The sequence below is a fragment of the Rhinopithecus bieti genome, unplaced genomic scaffold (assembly GCF_001698545.2).
Source record: "Rhinopithecus bieti isolate Rb0 unplaced genomic scaffold, ASM169854v2 scaffold_26546, whole genome shotgun sequence".
Taxonomy (NCBI): Eukaryota; Metazoa; Chordata; class Mammalia; order Primates; family Cercopithecidae; genus Rhinopithecus; species Rhinopithecus bieti.
The window spans coordinates 1,251,278-1,272,488 of NW_016812367.1; the positions used below are offsets into that span (position 1 = coordinate 1,251,278).

The window sequence follows — 21,211 nt, forward strand, 5'->3', positions numbered from 1 at the left end:
TTTTTTTTTTTTTGAGACGGAGTCTTGCTTTGTCGCCCGGGCTAGAGTGCAGTGGTGCGATCTTGGCTCACTACAAGCTCTACCTCTTGGGTTCACGCCATTCTCCTGCCTCAGCCTCCCAAGTAGCTGGGACTGCGGGCGCCCGACACCACGCCCAGCTAATTTTTGTTGTAATTTTTAGTAGAGATGGGGTTTCACCATATTAGCCAGGATGGTCTCGATCTCCTGACCTTGTGATCCGCTCGCCTCGGCCTCCCAAAGTGCTGGGATTACAGGCTTGAGCCACCGCGCCCGGCCTGTTATTATTTTTTATGGTGGGGTGCGGTGGCTCACGCCTGTAATCCCAGCACTTTCAGAGGCTGAGACGGGCGGATCACCTCAGGTCGGGAGTTCAAGACCAGCCTGACCAACATGGAGAAATCCTGTCTCTACTAAATATACAAAATCAGCTGGGCGTGGTGGCGCACGCCTGTAATCCCACCTTCTCGGGAGGCTGAGGCAGGAGAATCACTTGAACCTGGGAGGCAGAGGTTGTGGTGAGCCGAGATCACTCCATTGCACTGCAGCCTAGGCAACAAGAGCGAAACTCCATCTCAAAAAAAAAAGGCCAGGCGCGGTGGCTCATGAGCCTGTAATCCCAGCACTTTAGGAGGCTGAGGCGGGCAGATCACAAGGTCAGGAGATCGAGACCATCCTGGCTAACACGGTGAAACCCTGTCTCTACTAAAAATACAAAAAAATTAGCCAGGTGTCGTGGTGGGCACCTGTAGTCCCGGCTGCTCGGGAGGCTGAGGCGGGAGAATGGTGTGAACCCAGGAGGAGGAGCTTGCAGTGAGCCGCGTTTGAGACAGAGTCTCGCTCTGTCGCCCAGGCTGGAGTGCAGTGGTGCAGTCTCGGCTCACTGCAACCTCCACCTCCCGAGTTCAAGCAGTTCTCCCACCTCAGCCTCCCAAGTAGCTGGGATTACAGGCACGCACCACCACGCCTGGCTAATTTTTGTATTTTTAGTAGAGACGGGGTTTCACCATGTTGGCCAGGCTGGTCTCAACCTCAAGTGATCCACCTGCTTTGGCTTCCCAAAGTGCTGGGATTATAGGTGTGAGTCACTGCACCTGGCCAAGATGATCTGTTTTTTAGGGGGAACAATAGACACTCCAGACTAACTAGATGGGGGAGGACGTGGTTTGAAAAACTACCTATTGGGTAATGTTCTCTCTGCCTGGGTGCAGTATACCCATGTAGCCTGCGCTTGAAGCCCCGTATCTAAAATAAAAGTTGAAATTGAAAAGAAAGAAAAAATGCTTTTGTGGCACAAGTTCTCAGGATTGCCTAGGGCTGTGCCACGGGGAAAAAAATTAGAAAAAAATACTTTCTTGTTAAAAAACTGTCTTTATTGTTTGTTTCCTCTATCCCTCCTTTCTTTTTTTGTGCCTAACTATGGTTTTCTTTTTAGTCATCTCCTTTGGTTTGTAGGACTTTTAAAGTTTGTGGCATGTCTTTGAATCAGCTTTAGTAAGTGCTTAGACATCTTCAAATATTCCTTTGCCCTAATCTCTTACATCTTACTTGGGAATCCCAATTATATGAGTCTTAGTCTCTCTCACTGTTTCCTCCATCTCTTACCCACAAGTCTATGTCTTCCATTCTTTTGTGCTCTCGGGGACTCGGCCTAGGTTTTGTTATCTGGGGTTCCCGGTGCCCAGAGTGGGAGCAGTGAGTCTGGCATCAGTGAATGAATGAACCATATTGCTCACGTTGGGATACAGTGTGTTTTTATTTTTTATTTTTTTGTGATCCCAGAAGTAATGTGTTTATTGTACGTTATTCAAACATGGTAAACAGTTGCCATAATCCCCCTCCCAGAATTACCCATCATTAATACTGCTTCATGTTCCTTTACTCCTGTGTTCATTTCTCTTCATCCTCATCTGCATTGGACGTTAATGGTCTTTTTCACAGTTGCCCATCTGACAGGTCAGCATCTTGTTTGGGTTTGGCTTTCTGATGGGTGTTTAATCACTTGCTTACATACCCATCTGCAGATTTCCTGAAAGTGGATACTTGTGGCCAGGCACGGTGGCTCAAGCCTGTAATCCCAGCACTTTGGGAGGCTGAGACGGGCGGATCACGAGGTTAGGAGATCGAGACCATCCTGGCTAACCCTGTGAAAACCCGTCTCTACTAAAAAATACAAAAAACTAGCCGGGCGAGGTGGTGGGCGCCTGTAGTCCCAGCTACTTGGGAGGCTGAGGCAGGAGAATGGCATGAACCCGGGAGGTGGAGCTTGCAGTGAGCCGAGATCCCGCCACTGCACTCCAGCCCCGGCGACAGAGCGAGACTCTGTCTCAAAAAAAAAAAAAAAAAAAAAAGTGGATACTTGTCACCGTGTGTGTTGACACCTTAGTTTTCACAAGCGACTTCCTGATGGGGAAGGCCAGGCTTTCTCCCTTGCCATAGGCAGCGCCCATCCCTGCCCCAGCTCACACGGTGCTGCCCTTGAGCCCCAGAGCACGACCCTGACCAGCTCTCATCCCCAGCGCTCGTACCACACTTAGGCTGGGCTGGGGAGGTGAACTGGTGGAGGGCTGGGTTTTGGAGTCAGCCCGACCTGGGCTGGAGGCCCAGCAGCACTGACCTGGCCTGATTTTCCTCTCTTGGGAAGGCTGGTTAGCAGGGTAGGCAGCGGGTGTGGGTGACCAGAAAGGGGCTGGTTCAATTTATGTGAAAGGCCTGCAGGCCTCGGGAAGTACCGAAGGCAGAGCAGAGCTCTCGGAGTCAGAAAGCCCTGGGCGTGAATCAGACAGTCCACTGAGCTGCTGTGGACAAGTTGTTGCACCTCTGAATTTGTTTTCCTGTAAAATATGTCGCTCAGATAGGAGTAGTAACCTCTGTACAAGGTTCCAGGGCAAGAGCAGCGGGGATGGAGAGGAAATGGCTGGTGGGTTTGGCTGGTAACGAGGGTGAACGGTGTGGCGGCCACCTGCTCAGGAGCAGCCTGGGGCCTGCTGGCGGGGTCTGGGCCTCAGGCAGCCTCGGGACACTGTGGCCTCCCCCACCTCACCTGGTGCCCAGCAGTCTCTTCCCTTCACACTGAGAACATTTAGGGGTCTGTGGTCAGTGGCACTTGTGGCCCTGTGCCAAGGAGTGCCCAGTCTTCGCTGGGGAGGGAAGAGAGGTCTGTGGGGCAGGGGCCGTGCCGGGGTTGCCTCCAGCTTGCTGGAGGGCCCTGGGGAGCTCTGAGCAGCCGGTTCTGCTCTCCCTCCAGCCCTGCTTCCTCAAGGACTGGGAAATGCACGTCCACTTCAAAGTCCACGGCACAGGGAAGAAGAACCTCCATGGAGACGGCATCGCCTTGTGGTACACCCGGGACCGCCTCGTGCCAGGTGGGCCAGTGCTTGCTCGGGTGGGCCCTGTGGGGCCCCAGGCCGGGGGTGGGCATGGGCATGGCTGCTGGCCCCCCAGGGAGGTGGCGTGGGGCTGCCTGTGGCTCGTGGGGCCCAGCGTCTCCTCTCCCGTTAGGAAAGTGCTGCTCCCGTGGATAAAGTCCTGCACCTCCGGAAGGAGCCTGGCTCTGGAAGGAAGGCTGCTGAGGGAGAGAGCAGCTGGGTCCTGCAGCTCAGCCCTTCACCCTCGTTGGCCTGGTGTTACCATTCGAAACAGTCACTGTTGTAAAAAAGCCAAAACATGAAGACTGTGTGGCTGTGACTGCGTGTGGCCCACAGACCCTGAGGTGTTTCCTCAGTGGCCCTCCACAGTGTTTGCTGCCCCTGGTGTGGAGGATAGAGCCTCCTGAGTATGGCTGTCTCCTGTGGCTCACTGTTTTTTGTAAGCCAGGCACCCCCTTGACACCTGACATCTACCTCAGTCCCCTCACAGTTCAACCTTCAGACTTGAGTCCTCTGTGTCACATGCCTAGACTCCCTACTTCTGGGGAGAAAGCCTCAGCTTTCTCCTTTCACCATCCCTTCTCTCTCGGTGAATGGCCATTGAGTTGGGCTCTCTTGCCCCCACCCACGTTGGCATTGCTTGCCTTTCAGGTACCCATGGGACAGCTCCCGTTTCTCCCATTGTGAGAGCATCTCCTTGTAATTCTAGGGCCTGTATTTGGAAGCAAAGATAACTTCCACGGCTTAGCCATCTTCCTAGACACCTACCCCAATGATGAGACCACGGAGGTAGGCCCCGCTGTCTCCTGCTGAGCAGGAGAGGAAGGACTGGGCAGTTGGCTACAGGAGGGGGCCCTGGGACTTCCGTGGTCCCGGCACGAGAGGAGCCTCCAGGGATTGGGGTGGCGGGTGCCCCTGCTCGCCCCACAGGCTGGGCTGCTTGTGGAGTAACCGGTGTCTTGGTCCCAGCGCGTGTTCCCGTACATCTCGGTGATGGTGAACAATGGCTCCCTGTCCTACGACCACAGCAAGGATGGGCGCTGGACCGAGCTGGCGGGCTGCACGGCTGACTTCCGCAACCGCGATCACGACACCTTTCTGGCTGTGCGCTACTCCCGGGGCCGTCTGACGGTGAGCCGGCTGGGCGGTGGGGGTGGCAGCTGATGGGCCTGTGCCGATCCCACAGAGGCTCAGGGGGGCAGGCTGCTGTCCTGCGAGGTGCTTAGCGTGCTGACCCCGCAGGTGATGACAGACCTGGAGGACAAGAACGAGTGGAAGAACTGCATTGACATCACGGGAGTGCGCCTGCCCACCGGCTACTACTTCGGGGCCTCCGCCGGCACCGGCGACCTGTCTGGTGAGTGGGCCGGGCCAGGCATTGCTTCTCAGCCCGACTCACCCTGAGGGACTGGGAGCTTTCCATGCAGTTGATCGCCTGCCTTCGTGTGGTTTCTGGACTCACCTGACTGTGGTTCCTCCTCTTCCTTTCATCTGTAAATGGCCTGTCCAGGCCTCAGTCCTTGAACAGTCCCTTGGCAACCTTCCCCATCAACAGGAGGCAATGGGTCAATTAGATTTGGGTGATGTAGATTCCCAGATTTATCTCCAGCTCAGACCGCTCCAGACCTGCTCAGCCCTTGTGCCCACAGCTGAGGCCATGTCTTGCCCATCGGGATGTCAGTGGCACCTCTGCCCCTCTGTTTGCTTGCTGTCTTTCCGGACCCTTTTTTCTCTCACATGGCACCTCTAGTCCATCAACAGTCCCTGTGGCTTTATTTTCACAGCATGTCCCACCGCTTCCCACCCCTCCCTGACTACCTGGAGCTTCAGGCCACCGGAGCCTCCCAAGTGATTCCCTCCTTCACCAGCCCCCAACAGTCTCCCCTGAGCATAGCAGCTAAGTAATTGCCTTAAGCTGGTGTGAGGCCTCCTGCTGCTCTGGTCAGAGCTCTGCAGGGGGCACCAGGGCCAGGGCCTCTGTGCCAGCCCTGCCACCTCTGGCTCCTCACTCACTGCTCCCCCGCCTACTGTGGCCTCCAGCTGCTCCCTGGATGCGCCTGTGCCCTCCTGCCCCAGCTGTTTCACCCTTGTGTCCGAGGGCCTTGCTCAGATGTCGCCTCCTCAGCACGGCCTTCCCTGATTCCCTTGTGGAACGTCGCTCCCCCTCCTGTAGTCCCCAACCCAGTCCCCATCACCTTTGCTGGCTTTATTTTTCTTCATAGTATTTACCATCTTTGAATCTACCGAGTAATTAATGTTATTGTCTCTGGCTCTCCTGCTCAATTGCAAGCTCTATAAATGGCTCTTGTTTGGCCCAGGGCAGGTCTCGGTGAGCACTGGGGTGCCTCTAACCTGCTCAGGCCTCACTGGTCACCAGGCCATGGTGGCCCTTGGCTGTGGTTCTCGGTCTCTCTTTGGGTCCCTGAGCAGGTGCCAGGCCCAGGGCCAGCTCCTGCCCAGAACTGGCAGCTGACACAGGGGACCTGACATGGGTGGTTTATCCTCAGGATGATCCATTCCAGGGCCTGTAGTCTGCCCACTGCCCAGGAGTCTCTCAGCAGAGAAGTGCTTGGGTCCACTCAGACCCCAGAACATCCATTGTTTGGGGGTTTTTCAGTCATATGTCCAGCAGAGGAGAGAAAGGTCTAGTAAGCACCCCTCCTGTCTTTCATAATTTCCAGCTCGTGCCTGGCTGGTTCTCCTCCTCCCACGGTTGCCTGGAACTTCGTCAGACTGTTTCAGCACTTGTCTTCAGAGGGTTCTCGATAGGAGCAGAGCAGCACCAGGGCTGTGGCCTGTGGCAGCTCTCACAGCTGTTGGGAGAGCCCAGCACAGAGTGGAAGAGGCGCCATGAGGGGAGCCATGTCTGACCTCTGGTCAGGGGTCATCAGTGCCAGGCACCTTACGGGTGATGTCACCTGATATATTTTTAAGCAGATAGCTGTCTCGCTCCCTTTTTACTCAACCATTGGGAGTTTGAGACCTGAAGGAATTTTTCCTGAGATACGAGCAGGAAGCAGCAGAGCCCAGACGGGAACTGGGGCCTGACTCCAGGGCCGGTCCTTGTCCTGCAGGACCATTCGCTGTCTCCAAGGGCTTTGCATGTTCAGCTGTCACACTGCGCGCCTGGCCGAGCTCTTGCTCAGTAGGTCCTCCCTTGGCTTCATAGATTCCTGCTCCCTTAAACAAGGCCTTTCCTCAGATTCCAGTCCCAGGCTGACCAGGACCCACGTGTTGACTTTGAGCCTCAGCCTCCTTATCTCCACAATGGAGTGATCCATCAGTGTCAAGCCCAAGCTCTTTCCTGCCCATGCCATTGGACAGCACCTTTCCCCAGTCTCCTCAGGCACAGCTGCTGGCCTCTGTTAGGCTGAGGCCCTTAGCTGGTTGCCGAGTTGTTCCCCTGCAACCTGTATGTGAGTCTCTGTGACAATGTCTGGTGGCTCCTGCCCTTGGGAGGCTCAGGCTTCTCAGCCAGTCACACAGTGACTGCTGGTCCTTCCTGGGTCTGTTTTTGACCACGTACTCTGCAGGCAAGCCATCTTCTGTGTAGTGTAGACGTTCTCATGTACTTGCCATGGCAACCACACAGATGGAGATCATCACTTCTTTACATGTGAGGAAACTGAGCCTCAAAGAGGGCATCAGACCCCAGGATTTAGACCCAGATGATTCTGCTTATAAAGCCCTTACTGTTTTCTCTTCACTCTGCCGCCTCTCAGTTTTTTATTGCTGGGGACTGGAGGGAGCTGGGAAGAAAACAGGCTCTAGATGGGCAGGGCAGCCCTCTCCCCGGGGGCCTGGCAGGTTTACTGGTTGTGGCAGCAGCTTCCCTTAGGGGAGGGACTTGGGCCACATGTCCTGAGGCTGGCCTCCAGGCTGTCACAGGTTTATTCTTGTCCTACAGACAATCATGACATCATCTCCATGAAGCTGTTCCAGCTGATGGTGGAGCACACGCCCGACGAGGAGAGCATCGACTGGACCAAGATCGAGCCCAGCGTCAACTTCCTCAAGTCGCCCAAAGGTGCGTGTGCACAGCCCCGCCCCGCCTGGACCTGGGTGGCCTGACCCGGAATGGGGTGAAGCCAGCCTGGCGATCTTGTGGTCCAGTCGTGGTTGTGGTGATTGTGGTCTGGGCTCTTGAATCAACCCTGTCCTGGCAAGCGGCACTGGCTGGCCCTGTCCGAGCTCCTAGAGGGTTGGGCTTGGATTGTGTCAGCTCTGGCAAGTTTTTGAGTAAATGAATGAGGTGGAAGAGAAGTCTGCAGAGAGTCAGTCCCTGAGGACATCCTAGCCACGTAAGTGCTGTGGCAGCAAGCAGTGGCTGATCAGCAAACGTGTGAGTGGTGAGCCGGCATCCTCCCTCCCTAGGCCCTGGGGCGGTGGCCAGCAGAGCCAGGGGGCTGGGTATGTTGGCCCCCCTGTGCCTTCTGTGAGCCGCCTGGAAGGAGGTCGTGCTGCTGGCCAAGGGGTGGAATCCTTAGCTAGAAGGAGGGAGAAGGCAGGATTGGAAATGGGGTTTCTACAAAACCCGAAGCTTGGGTTCTTCCCATGGCACTAATTAGCTACCCCTTTCCTCACAGAGTGAACATTGTGGTTGGAGGAATGAGGCACCTGTGTGTGGAGAAGTCCACCCTAAGAACCACAGATGCGTGCCTGGGGGTCCAGCCAGTGACGCAAGTGTGCGCGCACGGGCTCTGTCCTAGCCCAGCCCTGGGTCCCCATGCCGCATGGGCCAGTTTGGCTGCATCTTTCTGCTTTTCAGGAGAAGCCAGGATCTAGTGTTTTATGTGACAATTCACTTTTTTTTTTCTTTTTTGGAGGGGACAGAGTCTCGCTCTGTTGCCCAGGCTGGAGTGCAGTGGTGCAGTCTTGGCTCACTGCAAGCTCCACCTCCCGGGTTCATGCCATTCTCCTGCCTCAGCTTTCTGAGGAGCTGGGACTACAGGTGCCTGCCACCACACCTGGCTAATTTTTTTGTATTTTTAGTAGAGATGGGGTTTCACTGTGTTAGCTAGGATGGTCTCGATCCTTTGACCTTGTGATCCTCCCATCTTGACCTCCCAAAGTGCTGGAATTACAGATGTGAGCCACCGTGTGCAGCCAACAATTCACTTTTTAAAGATTCAGGTTATTTTGAAATGTTTCGGGGGCCACACAAACCTTGCTGCAGCCTTTGGTCAGAGGGCTGCCAGCCGCTGAGTGCTTTCAGAGGTGGCACCTGCCTTGCCCACCCAGCATCCCGGGCAGCTGGCAAGGCAGGATGAACTCGTTTTTAGATTGAATCCATTTGTTCCTTCGGATGTGATCAAAGCTGCCCTCTGTGCCTAGCTATGGGCTGGGTGCTGGAGACACGGAGATCAGGCAGGCCCTGCCCCTGGGGCTCATTCTAGGGGCTGAGGCAGACAAGGAGACAGAGGGAGCTGTGGGAGCCCTGAGGCTGAGTGGCTTTCTGGGGAAGCGCCATCCCTAGGGACCTCCGGTTCAGTCAGTGACTGCTACTGTTGGTGTGTAGAGCAGAGGCTGGGGTGAGAGTGGTCAGCAGGCCTGCTGGTGGCAGCTTGTGCAGGAAGGGGAGGATGGAGGTTGGCTTGTGGCTGGCAAGAGGGCGGCATGTGCACTGCTGAAAGGCAGGGCCTGGGCCCGAGGCCTGGGTGTGGGGATGCCTGAGGAGACTGCACAGTGTGGAGTCCAGGGGCCGCAGTCAGGGAGGGAGGCAGAGTGGCAGAAACAGGGCCCAGCCGGACCCCAGCTCCTCCACGCACAGCCTGGAGAGCTTGGGAGAGTCAATGTCTTCTCTCAGCCTGTACAAGGGAGCGCACCAGAGGGCCCATCCCAGGATGGGCAGGACCTGTGAGGACCCTGTGTGGAGGAGAGAGGCTGTGGGCTGGGGTGGAGTGTGGGACTCGGGTCCTGGGAGACCCTCCATGGGGGCTGCCGAGAGTATCCAGCTGTGGGCTGGGGGAGCCTGTGACCAGGGCCCTCAGACCACAGTGTGGGGGCGGGGCTTGGAAAAGCAGCCTCCTGGGCCTCCCCTTATCCAGAGTTGGACTTGGGGGAGCCCAGGACTCTGGTTTTAACCAGCTTCCTGCAGCAGAAGGCAGCCCAGGCCTGAGCCGCTGGGGTCCCGGGTCCCTGTGGGCTTGGTCCTCTCTCTGCCCCGCCCTGCCCTGGGGACTGCAGAGCTGGCTGGGATGGGCTTCACCTGACCTCTGCCCCTCCCCAGTGAGGGGAGTGAGTGCAACTGGCCTGTGCACCGTGGCCTGCTGTCCTGTTCCATCCCCACTGCCGTCCTGCAGCCCCCTGTTCCCCGGCCCGCGCTGCTGTTTCAGCTCCCGTTTCTTCTCCCCCAGACAACGTGGACGACCCCACGGGGAACTTCCGCAGCGGGCCCCTGACAGGGTGGCGGGTGTTCCTGCTGCTGCTGTGCGCTCTCCTGGGCATTGTCGTCTGCGCCGTGGTGGGGGCCGTGGTGTTCCAGAAGCGGCAGGAGCGGAACAAGCGCTTCTACTGAGTGGCACCACCAGCGGGACCTGCGCCAGCGGGGCCCGCGCCTGGGCCCAGGAGTCAATGTGAACTTTTTTTTTTACTGGGATTATAGAAGAACAAGATGACCTTATTTCTTAACCGTTTCAAATAAATGATTAAAGTATTTTCTTACATTTTGCTTCTTGCCCAGCAGGGACAGGTGGCAGAGCTGAGGCTCAGGGTCTGGCACCCCTGCAGCTGGAGACGGAGGCTCTCCTGGGGCTGGCGTCTCAGTGCAGGGGTCTGTGCCTAGAGCTGGGCTGCAGCCCCTGCAGGCAGCTGTTGAACACTGGAGGGTCCCCTGGACCACACTGGGGTGGGCTCCTGAGGACGTGGGGAAGTGATTTTGTTTTGTGGTGTGTGGCACGTGTGGCGGCAGATGAGGCCTGAACTGGGAAACCCAGGCCTTCCTGTTCACCCTGAGCTGCTTCCTGAGACAGATGCTCAAGCAAGGCTGCAGGGGTGGTGTGGGGGGGCCGAGTGTGACCGTTTGCTAAATAAAGTGAAATACCCAACCTCAGCTGTGTGACTGTCCTGGGGGGCTTGCTTTGCTTTCTTTTCTAATGACTTCCAGCCCACCAGTGCTGTAGAGCTTTCAGTTCATCCGCGCTGGCCTGCAGAGTCCCAGGAGGATGGATGGGTTGCCCTCTTTCCCAGCTGGGGACACACAGCTCTCAGAGGTCAAGGACAACTTGCCCAGTGTCACCTGGCAAGTGATGCTTTGGGGATGGGGCCCTGTGCTGTCGCCCACATGCTCTGGGCCTCTGGGTGAAAGGATGGGTGGCAAGGGTCACCATGTGGAGGCTTGGCTGGGCAGGCGGGTACATTGACGGGGAACTCCGGGGGGCTCTGGGATGATGTGCAAGGGGCTGGTAGGGGCAGGAGGAGGGTGGGGTGGTTGTGGCAGTCCGTCTGGGACACCTCGGGGGACAAAGATGGTAACGGGGAGTGGAGGAAAGGCAGCAGCTGAAAGCATGGCACCGTCCCTGGCAGCTTCCATAGTCATCGCCCCTAGCTGTGGCCTGCTGCTGCCAGCCAGCTCTCGCACTGTGGAGCAGCACGTCTTGTCCCATCCTAAGCCACCCATCTGGCTCTGATCCCAACTCTAGCCCTCCTTGGGGACCTTGCTGAGCCGATGATCTTGTCTTCCTCGTTTCCTTCCCACTCACTGTTCAGTTGCATTTGAATCTACCACCTTAAAAGCAAAAGCTAGCCCGCCCTCCCTGCAGTAGCCAGGCTTTTAGTAATTAACACTATCAAATAGATTCTCATTGCAAAAAATATAAAGGGACACAAGTGAGAGTCAGGATTTTACTTCTGTCCCTCATTCTCCAGAGCTCTTCACCGGTCCACTGTCACCCGCCTCTCGTGTCCTCTGTGTTTCCTCCTTCAGCAGGTTAGATGAGAGATTCCACACAGTGACTGAGAGGTTTGAGTTTGTGCTTCCTTCGCAGGTTTGGGAGCCTGTTCATGAAGCTGAAGAGTAATCATGATCCTCCTTATTGAAGTATTTAATTAACACTTTTCCCAAAACAGTTCCTTTCCTTGAAAAGGTGGCAGATCGTGTGTTTATGGTAGGCCCTGCTTCGGAGCAATTGAGGCACGTGAACTCATGTCATCCGCAAGGCTCACCCCTCAGGTGCTGGAGGGCTTTTAGGCCAGGTGTCTAGGGCCAAGGCCGAGAGCTTGGAGCTCTCCACGGCTGCTACAATCACACCATCAGCACCACACTCACCAGACTTGACCTTTAACTTTTGGCTCTAACTTTGTCTTCACCGAGTTCCTGAATTATTATGCAAATTAGTGTCCTATACTAGATGTTTCTCAACCTTGGCTGCATAGCGAAGTTCCCTGGAGAACTGAAAAGAGCCTGCCTTGTTCTCCAGTTCTGGCTGAGTAGGTCAGATGGAGCCGGGACAAGGGCAGTTTCAAAAGCCCCGACAGTGTTTTTTTTTCTTTTTTTTTTTGAGACGGAGTCTCGCTCTGTTGCCCAGGCGGAGGCAGTGGCCAGATCTCAGCTCACTGCAAGCTCCGCCTCCCGGGTTTAACGCCGCATTTCTCCTGCCTTCAGCCTTCGAGTAAGCTGGACTACAGGCGCCCCGCCACCTCGGCCCAGCTAATTTTTTGTGGTATTTTACTAGAGACGGGGTTTCACGGGTTAGCCAGGATGGTTTCGATTTCCTGTGACCTCGTGATCCGCCCGTCTCGGCCTCCCAAAGTGCTGGGTTACAGGCTTGAGCCACCGCACCCGGCGCCTGATTATTTCCTTTTTTCTGCTATCTTTGTGTTTTAGTCTTTTTCTAGTTCCTTAAGTTGTGTTTTTTTTTTTTGAGACGCGCCCCCCCCCCCCAACCCCCTACCCCCGAGTCTTCGCTCTGTCCCCAGGCGGAGTACAGGGCGGCGGATCTCGGCTCACTTGCAGAGCTCCGCCTCCCGGGTTCACACCATTCTCCTGCCTCAGCCTCCCAAGTAACTGGGAGCTACAGGCGCCCGCCACCGACACCAGGCTAATTGTTTGTATTTTTAGCTAGAGATGGGTGTTCACCGTGTTAGCCAGGATCGCGTCTCGATCTCCTGACCTTTGTGACTCCGCTGCCTGGGCCTCCCAAGTGCTGGGATTACAGGCGTGAGCCACCTGCTCCCAGCCCTAGTTCCTTAAGATTTTAAATTGGGTTGTTAATTTGAGATGTTGGTTTTTTTTCCCCCTCTTACCATCATTCCCAAGAAATACAAAAATAAACACAATCATACAGAGAATAAAGCACTGTAAAAGTAAAACGATGAAGAGTAAATATGAAATACATTGCACAAGAGGGTTAAGATCAAAATACCAGAAATATAAATTATATCAATAAGTGTAAATAAACTAATGTAACAAAACATTTTATCAGGCCAGGCGCAGTGGCTCACTCCTGTAATCCCAGCACTTTGGGAGGCTGAGGTGGGTGAATCACCTGAGGTCAGGAGTTTGAGACCAGCCTGGCCAACATGGTGAAACCCCGTCTCTACTAAAAATACACAAAATTAGCTGGTCGTGGTGGCGGGTGCCTGTAATCCCAGCTACTTGGGAGGCTGAGACAGGAGAATCTCTTGAACCAGGGAGGCGGAGGTTGCAGTGAGCCGAGACTGCACCACTGCACTCCAGCCTGGCGACAGAGCAAGACTCTGTCTCAAAAAAACCAAAAACAAACAAACAAAATATATATAAAACTGTATATAATTATATGTAATTAATATAACAACAAAATTTACATAGACAATTGTATGTAATTCCTGTGTATGTGAGATGTATATTATGTGTGTATGTGACTGAGGAAGCCAAGCTCATAGGCCTGCGGAGTGGACTGTTTCCTCGGAGACCAGGTGTGCTGTTGGAAACGTGAGGAGAGAAGCAGCAGTTAGAACACCTGGAGACGTGGATGTGGAATTTTTAGTTGACATAAAGGACTCAGTATACGGGTTGATAACAAAATTGATTCACCAAATTCGTTGAAGAAGATCAACTAATTTGAAGATCAGACCAAAGATCAGAGGACCTTGAGAGGAAAGAGAGAAATGGAGATTTATAAAGAGGAGATTTTTAAAGAGAATGGACCGGGCGCGGTGGCTCACACCTGTACTCCCAGCACTTTGGGAGGCCGAGGCAGGTGGATCACGAGGTTGAGATTGAGACCATCTTGGCCAACATGGTGAAACCCCGTCTCTACTAAAAATACAAAAAATTAGCTTGGCGTGGTGGCGGGCGCCTGTAGTCCCAGCTATTTGGGAGGCTGAGGCAGGAGAATGGCTTGAACCTGGGAGGCAGAGGTTGCAGTGACCTGAGATCGTGCCACTGCACTCCAGCCTGCTGACAGAGTGAAACTCTATCTAAAAAAAATTAAATAAAAATTTAAAAAATACAAAATTAGCCGGGCATGGTGGTGGATGCCTGTAGTCCCAGCTACTTGGGAGGCTGAGGCAGGAGAATCGCTTGAACCTGGCAAGCAGAGGTTGCAGTGAGCCGAGATCGACTCAGCCTGGGCGACAGAGCAGGAGTCCATCTCAAAAAAAAAAAAAAAAAAAGAATATAAATGGAAATCAGCAACCAAAAGATAGCTGAAAAAGTCCTTTGTATCTGGAAACTAAAAACATACTACCAAATAACATCTGGACTTAAGAATAAATCATAATAAAAGCCCCACACTAAAAGAGGGAAGTTGCAGGACCTGGCTAAAACAGGAGAGGTTTGTGGCTTGAACAAGAACATTTGCAGGGTGCCCAGATCCCTTGAAGAGGATACCCTGTCACTGACAGCGGGAATGGCCTGTGCTACACGAGCAGGCGTTCAGGTGGAGTACTCTTCCCATACTCCAGAGAACAGGCTGAAACTTTTGACTTAGCAAAGGCCAGAAGGAAAAGGGGAAGTGGTTTATCAAGTGCCTGCTGGAACATATAACATCCCAGACACTGGGTACCTACCTGCATACAAGTGGCTGACGCGGTTGGCCCTGCTGCTTGCCAGTGCTGCCTGGTCAGTGGGTTGGACTCATCCCATGACGCTAGCAGGTAGTTGTTCTTGTTGTCTTCGGAAGGACCTTTTCTTTTCTTTTCTTTTTTGAGACAGAGTTTCGCTCTTGTTGCCCAGGCTGGAGTGCAATGGTACAATCTCAGCTCACTGGAATCTCCGCCTCCCAGGTTCAAGCGATTCTTCTCCCTCAGCCTCCCGAGTAGCTGGGATTACAGGCACATACCACCACGCCTGGCTAATTTTGTATTTCTAGTAGAGACGGGGTGTCTCCATGTTGGCCAGGTTGGTCTCGAACTCCTGACCTCAGGTGATCCACCCACCTCGGCATCCCAAAGTGCTGGAATTACAGGTGTGAGACACTGTGCCTGGCCTGATAAAATGTTTTGTTACTGAATTTTAGAAATGATGGATGCAACTCCCAAGGAGTTAGTTCACTGGACGGATAAGGAAATGCAAAGTAACAAGAAACAAGCTAAATATACCATTTTATTGTTCTCTGTAGCAGGAATGAAGGCAAAATATAGTGATAGGGCAGATCCTGAGACTGGGCCAAGCTTGGATTGTGGCTATTCCCAGGGCCACTTTTGAGGGGAAAAATTATGCTGAAACAATAGTGAAGATGGTTAGAATGATCACAAGAGAATGGGGAAAACAAAGGGAAGAGTCAAGATACTTATCCCAGCAAGCAGGATGGCAGTCTTTAAATGTTCTTTTTTTTTTTTTTTTTTTTTTGAGACGGGAGTCTCGCTCTGTCACCACAGGCTGGAGTGCAGTGGCTGGATCTCAGCTCACTCAGCTCTGCCCTCCGGGTTTCACGCCATCTCTCCGCCTCAGCCTCCCGAGCAGCTGGGACTACAGGCGCCCACACACCTCACCAGCTAGTTTTTTTTTTTTTGTATTTTTAGTAGAACGGGGTTTCACTCATGTAGCCAGGCGCTGGTCTCGATCTCCCTGGACCCTCGTGATCCGCCGTCTTGGCCTCCAAAGGTGGGATTTACAGGCTTGAGCCACCGCGCCCGGCCTTAAATGGTTCTTATGAAATGGGCTGAATAAAGTAGACATTGATGGGGTCAAAACAAAGGTCATACTCCAACACCCTTGGAAGTCCTTGGGTGGACAGATGGGAGCCTCTGCTGGTCCCCTACTGTTGAAGGGCCCTGAACAAATCTGATTTATTCACCTTAGTTTGGAGGATTTTAAAATGTCAGAGGGAGGCCAGCCTGTAATCCCTGCACTACGGGAGGCTGAGGTGGGTGGATCACCTGAGGTCAGGAGTTCGAGACCAGCCTGGCCAACATGGTGAAACCCCATCTCTACTAAAAATACAAAAAAAATGGTCGGGTGTGGTGGCTCACGACTGTAATCCCAGCACTTTGGGAGGCTGAGGCGGGTGGATCACGAGGTCAGGAGATCGAGACCATCCTGGCTAACATGGTGAAACCCCGTCTCTACTGAAAATACAAAAAGTTAGCCAGGTGTGGTGGCATGCGCCTGTAGTCCCAGTTAGTCGGGAGACTGAGGCAGGAGAACCACTGAACCAAGGAGGCGGAGGTTGCGGTGAGCCGAGATCGTGCCATTGCACTCCAGCCTGGGCAACAAGAGCAAAACTCTGTCTAAAAAGCAAACAAACAAGCTGGATGTGGTGGCGGGTGCCAGCTACTCAGGAGGCTGAGGCAGGAGAATCGCTGAGATCGTGCCATTGCGCTCCAGCGTGGGCAACAGAGTGAGACTCCGTCGCAAGCAGAAAAAAAAAAAAAAAGACGGAAAGATGGCAAGGAGAAAGCTGATAGGTAGTCACCTGGGGCAGTTGTGCCACAATCTAATCAAGATAATGACCAACACCCACTGGGGATCCAAGGCCATGTGGACAGGAGTGGGTGAAATGGTCAGGGGTGTGGACATGAGTGGGTGAAATGGTCAGGGGTGTGGACATGAGTGGGTGAAATGGTCAGGGGCTGCAGGAGAGACTCCACATTTTTGTGGAATCTGTGCTCTGTAATTCCAAAATCTATTTGCGAAGTCCAATGGGAGTGAGACTTCGATTGGGAGAATATGGGAATGTGATACCTGATGGAATGGAAACGGGGAGGGTTGAGCAGGCTTTATGCAAAGCGACTGCAGCTCCTTTACCTGAATGTACTATGCGGGTGGTATCGGGTCTGGCGGAGGCGTTTCTCTTACCTAGCATGGTAAAGCAGAAGGCAGGTGAATCCCCCCGCCCCCCGCCAGTATTGATTGGATATACTTGTTGGAAACCGGTGAGATTGCCCCAGCCTGTGCAAGTTGTTCCATGGTTGTAGATAGCCTGTGTGAGGAGCAGACTGGAGCTGAGGGCAAAAGCCGGAGTGCCACCTAGTGGCAACCACTGGGATTTTGGACCAGGAAATTTCCGTTTCAGAAATTACTAACCTGCTATTGGATTTAATTAAAGTCCAGTTGCCCCTATGACTTAAGGACACAACATAACTTGAAACCTGAAATACTCGTAATTTCTCGGGTGATGTTGGGGAAATACTCTGATGAGGAGGGCAGTGCCCGGAAGGGTCCATCATAATTTGGAAATGATTTTTCTAGAACGTGCTATCTGGGGTATGCAAGGAGGCCATCCCAAGTGGGAGCCTCTTCGCCCACAGGCAACTTCAGAGCCAGCTAAGGAGTTTCCTGGGCCACATGGGCAGTGAGTGTCCTATGAACAGCTCTCTACTGACCAGCAAAGAGCCGCCTGGTTTATGGATGGAAGTTTCAAGGTGACAGGACAGCTTCCTATCTGGAAGACCATCAAAGAAGGTAAAAACAGATCAACTCTTTGAATTGACTGGTGTTTGTGCTACATCTCAGGTCGGTGGCCAGCCTGCCCGCACAGTCAGCAGAAGGGCAGTGGAAAACTGGCCTATTAGTGGGATGCCTGTATGGGGCGTGGACCTGTGGACATCTCTGTGGGAGTCGGAGGGGTACATTAAAGTAGGACGTTTGATGCTCATCAGAAGAACCCCTGGATCATCCAGGATCAGGGGCTGATTGGAATCAGTCAGTGGATACTCCGGTGTGCTCACTTAAGGAGGCCTCATGATATGAGAGACATACGGGGGCTGCCACAGCGCGGGGAGAGACTGAGTTCCCCTTGCACCCTCTGAGGCACAAACCACCAGTAACTGTTCTGTCTGTCAACAAGAGGCCTGGCAGGCTAGTGAGACTGAAGCCTGTAGCCCCAGGAAGTGTAAGTTGTGGCAGGAACAGACAGTCACTCTGCACGCTGGGCTCAGCTTCCCTGCGGTAGCTGCAAAGGCTCACAGCACAGTAAAAGGACTGGAACTTGGCCGGGCGCAGTGGCTCATGCCTGTAATCCCAGCACTTTAGGAGGCCGAGGTGGGTGGATCACCCGAGGTCAGGAGTTCGAGACCAGCCTGGCCAACATGGTGAAACCCTGTCTCTACTAAAATACAAAATTAGCCAGGCGTGGTGGCGGGCGCCTGTAATCTTAGCTACTTGGGAGGCTGAGGCAAGAGAATCACTTGAACCTGGGAGGCGGAGATTGCAGTGAGCCGAGATCACGCCATCACACTCCAGCCTGGGGGACAAGAGCGAGACTTCGTCTCACAAAAAAAAAAAAAAAGGACTGGAACTGAAGATACCAATTTGGACTGCCAGGTCACATTTCTTCAGACCCCGACCAAGGAATATGTTTTACAGCACATAGCGTTCAACAGTGGCAGAGACATGCTCCCCAGAGTGATGGTTTGATGAAGAATTAGAATAGGCAAGTTAAACATTTGTTGACTAAAATAGGAAAAGCTGGGCAAGGTGGCTCACGCCTGTAATCCTAGCACTTTGGGAGGCCGAGGAGGACGGATTGTTTGAGCTCAAGAGTTTGAGACCAGCCTGGGCAACAATGGCAAAATCCCGTCTCTACAAAAAATACAAAAAATTAGCTGGGTGTGGTGCTGCACACCTGTAATCCCAGCTAATTGGGAGGCTGAGGCAGGAGGATCACCTGAGCCTAGGGGGTCAGGGCTATAGTGAGCTGTGTTCATACCACTGCACTCCAGCCTGGGCAACAAAGTAAGACCCTTCATTTATTACCAAGTTGGGCAACATACATGAAATCAGAGTTAGAACAGGAGGGTAGAGATAGAATAAGACAGGAAAAATATTTGAAGAGATAAGAACTGAAAACTTTTCCAGAAGCTCAAGACACCCCAAGTAAGGCAAACACCAAGAAAACCACACCCAGGCATGTCACAGCCAACAGTTGAAAACCAAAGGTGGGCCGGGCGCGGTGGCTCAAGCCTGTAATCCCAGCACTTTGGGAGGCCGAGACGGGCGGATCACGAGGTCAGGAGATCGAGACCATCCTGGCTAACATGGTGAAACCCCGTCTCTACTAAAACTACAGAAAACTAGCCGGGCGACGTGGCGGCGCCTGTAGTCCCAGCTACCCGGGAGGCTGAGACAGGAGAATGGCGTGAACCCGGGAGGCGGAGCTTGCAGTGAGCTGAGATCCGGCCACAGCACTCCAGCCTGGGTGACAGAGCGAGACTCCGTCTCAAAAAAAAAAAAAAGAAAACCAAAGGTGAAGAGAAAATATTAAAAGCACATAGAGGATAACAATACAATAACAATACATTATATCCAGTGGAAAAATAAGAATTTCAGCTTAGAAAAAATGCAAATCAGGCTGGTGCAGTGGCTCACGCCTGTAATCCCAGCACTTTGGGAGACTGGGGAGGGGGGCAGATCACCTGAGGTCAGGAGATCAAGACCAGCTTGGCCAACATGGTGAAACCCCGTCTCTACAAAAAATAAAAAATTAGACAGGCATGGTGGCATGCAGCTGTGGTCCCAGCTACTTGGGAGGCTGAGGCGGGAGGATTGCTTGAGCCCAGCAGGTCAAGGCTGCAGTGAGCCCTCATTGTGTTATTGCACTCTGGCTGGGTGATAGTGTGAGACTCCACCTGAAAAAAAAAATGGCCATACTACTGATCCTACAGAGGCCTGTCTGCAGTGCTCGCCCAAGGATAGCAGGGGCTGCCAGGCACTTCTGAGACCTGTCTAGCCAGGGCTGGCCTCTTGGCTTAGCCCCTGTGACATCAAGCGAGGGACTGGCTGGCACCCGACTCTTGGTCGTTATGCTTCACTGCCACAACAGCCTGGGGGGTGTTCCAGAGGTGGCCTCTGTGTGGGGGTCTGCCGACTGCTTCTTCCCCCGACATCCTGTGGGCATGGAGACACAGGCCCACCAGCCCTTCCCTACCCCTGGCCCATGGCTTGGCCAAGCGCCTGTTCGGCATTGGTTTGCTCTGTGGCTGAGATCGTAGTCTGCAGGAAGAGGCTGGCCCTGAGGGACGCAGGGCCCACTGCTGCTTGGGAGGATGCACTGAAGGAGAGAAGCCTGGGAACCTCTTGGAGCAAGTGACATTGAGCCGAGATAGCAGAGGCAGGGAGGTGGGCAAGGCCATGGCATGTCCCCTGCCACAGCAGGAGGAGGTGCACGGCCCAGCTGAAACTTTGTCCTGAAGGCCATGGGAGTGTGGGCCTTCAGCGGGGGCATGAGACCTGCAGTGGGGCGTGACTTGGTTAGCTCTGTGACTGGGGAGTCCTGCTCTCTGGGAGAAGGGAGGCTGCAGGCAGCCCAGGGAAGAGGCTGGGCAGGGGTCCAGGGTCAGAGCTAGGCCCCCAACTCCCCTGACAACTCTTCCCTGCAGAGGGGAAGGGGAAAGGGATCTGGGGAACGCAGGGCCGTCTCCTCCTGCACCCTGTCCATGGAGTGGAGGAGGGCAGTGAGCCCGGGGCTGGCTGCCCTCTTCAGGGGATCCTGATTGGGACAAAGGCATGGGGAAGGGGTCCCCCTTCTCCCCTTCCACTCAGCGCACAGATGCGCAGTGGCTCATGCCTGTAATCCCAGCACTTTGGGAGGCTGAGGTGGGTGGATCAGCTGAGGTCAGGAGTTCGAGACCAGCCTGGCCAACATGGTGAAACCCCATCTATACTAAAATACAAAATTAGCTGGGTGTGGTGGTGGGCGCCTGTAATCTCAGCTACTTGGGAGACTGAGGCAGGAGAATCGCTTGAACCCGGGAGGCGGAGGTTGCAGTGAGCCAAGATTGAGCCATTGCGCTTCAGCCTGGGCAATAGAGCAAGGCTCAAAAAAAAAAAAAAAGATTTTTCCCAAGGAACTGAGGCCCGACTGACATGTGCCTGTGTTTACCAGGACTGTCTCTTTACAAAGCGTCTATTCCTCCCACCTTCTCTCCCTTCTCTATTTTGGGGTTACTCGGGTCACAGACTCAGCCCATGGATGGCAGTAATGCTCCACCCTGCTACAGCTGCTTTCATCTTCTTGTTCCCAGATGTGGCCCCACCTGCTGGTGCTGCGGCTAGAAGTCATCACAGCCACTCCTTCCGCCGGCTAGGAGAGTCAGGTTCAAGAAGGCTTCATGGACTCTGAGTAAGGCAAGCAGGGGCTGCCTGGGAGGCAAACGCCGGCGTCTGGTTGCACTGCCTTTGAGATGCGCGGCTCCTTCCTGTCATGGGCACCGCAAACGCATTGGCTCTGATCCTTCAATCCTGTCTCGGGGTTCCTGAGGCTTAGAGACGGAGGTCACCTCCTGAGTCATACACAGCTGAGACATCAGTGACAGGAGAGGACCCCAACTCTGTGGACACCAGAGCTCCGGAAAAAGCCATTTCGCGTGCCTCCAGTGTATGGCCTGCCTGAGAAAGCTGTCACCCCGCTGACGTTTTCGTAGCAACAACAGCTTCCTCACAGAAGAGGAGGGGGGCCGATAGA

At 53.9% G+C, this 21,211-nt stretch overlaps 1 protein-coding gene across 1 annotated transcript in view; it reads left to right on the forward strand.

Moving 5' to 3' along the window:
- LMAN2 (lectin, mannose binding 2) overlaps positions 1–10,437 on the forward strand; it is a 24,236-nt gene extending 13,799 nt beyond the window's left edge. Inside the window, exons 3-8 of the mRNA XM_017896063.1 lie at positions 3,266–3,383; positions 4,096–4,175; positions 4,356–4,517; positions 4,629–4,743; positions 7,294–7,413; positions 9,743–10,437. Coding sequence (XP_017751552.1) covers positions 3,266–3,383; positions 4,096–4,175; positions 4,356–4,517; positions 4,629–4,743; positions 7,294–7,413; positions 9,743–9,903 — 756 coding nt within the window. The 3' untranslated portion in view covers positions 9,904–10,437. The remainder of the gene's footprint in view (positions 1–3,265; positions 3,384–4,095; positions 4,176–4,355; positions 4,518–4,628; positions 4,744–7,293; positions 7,414–9,742) is intronic.
- Positions 10,438–21,211: the final 10,774 nt, after the last annotated feature.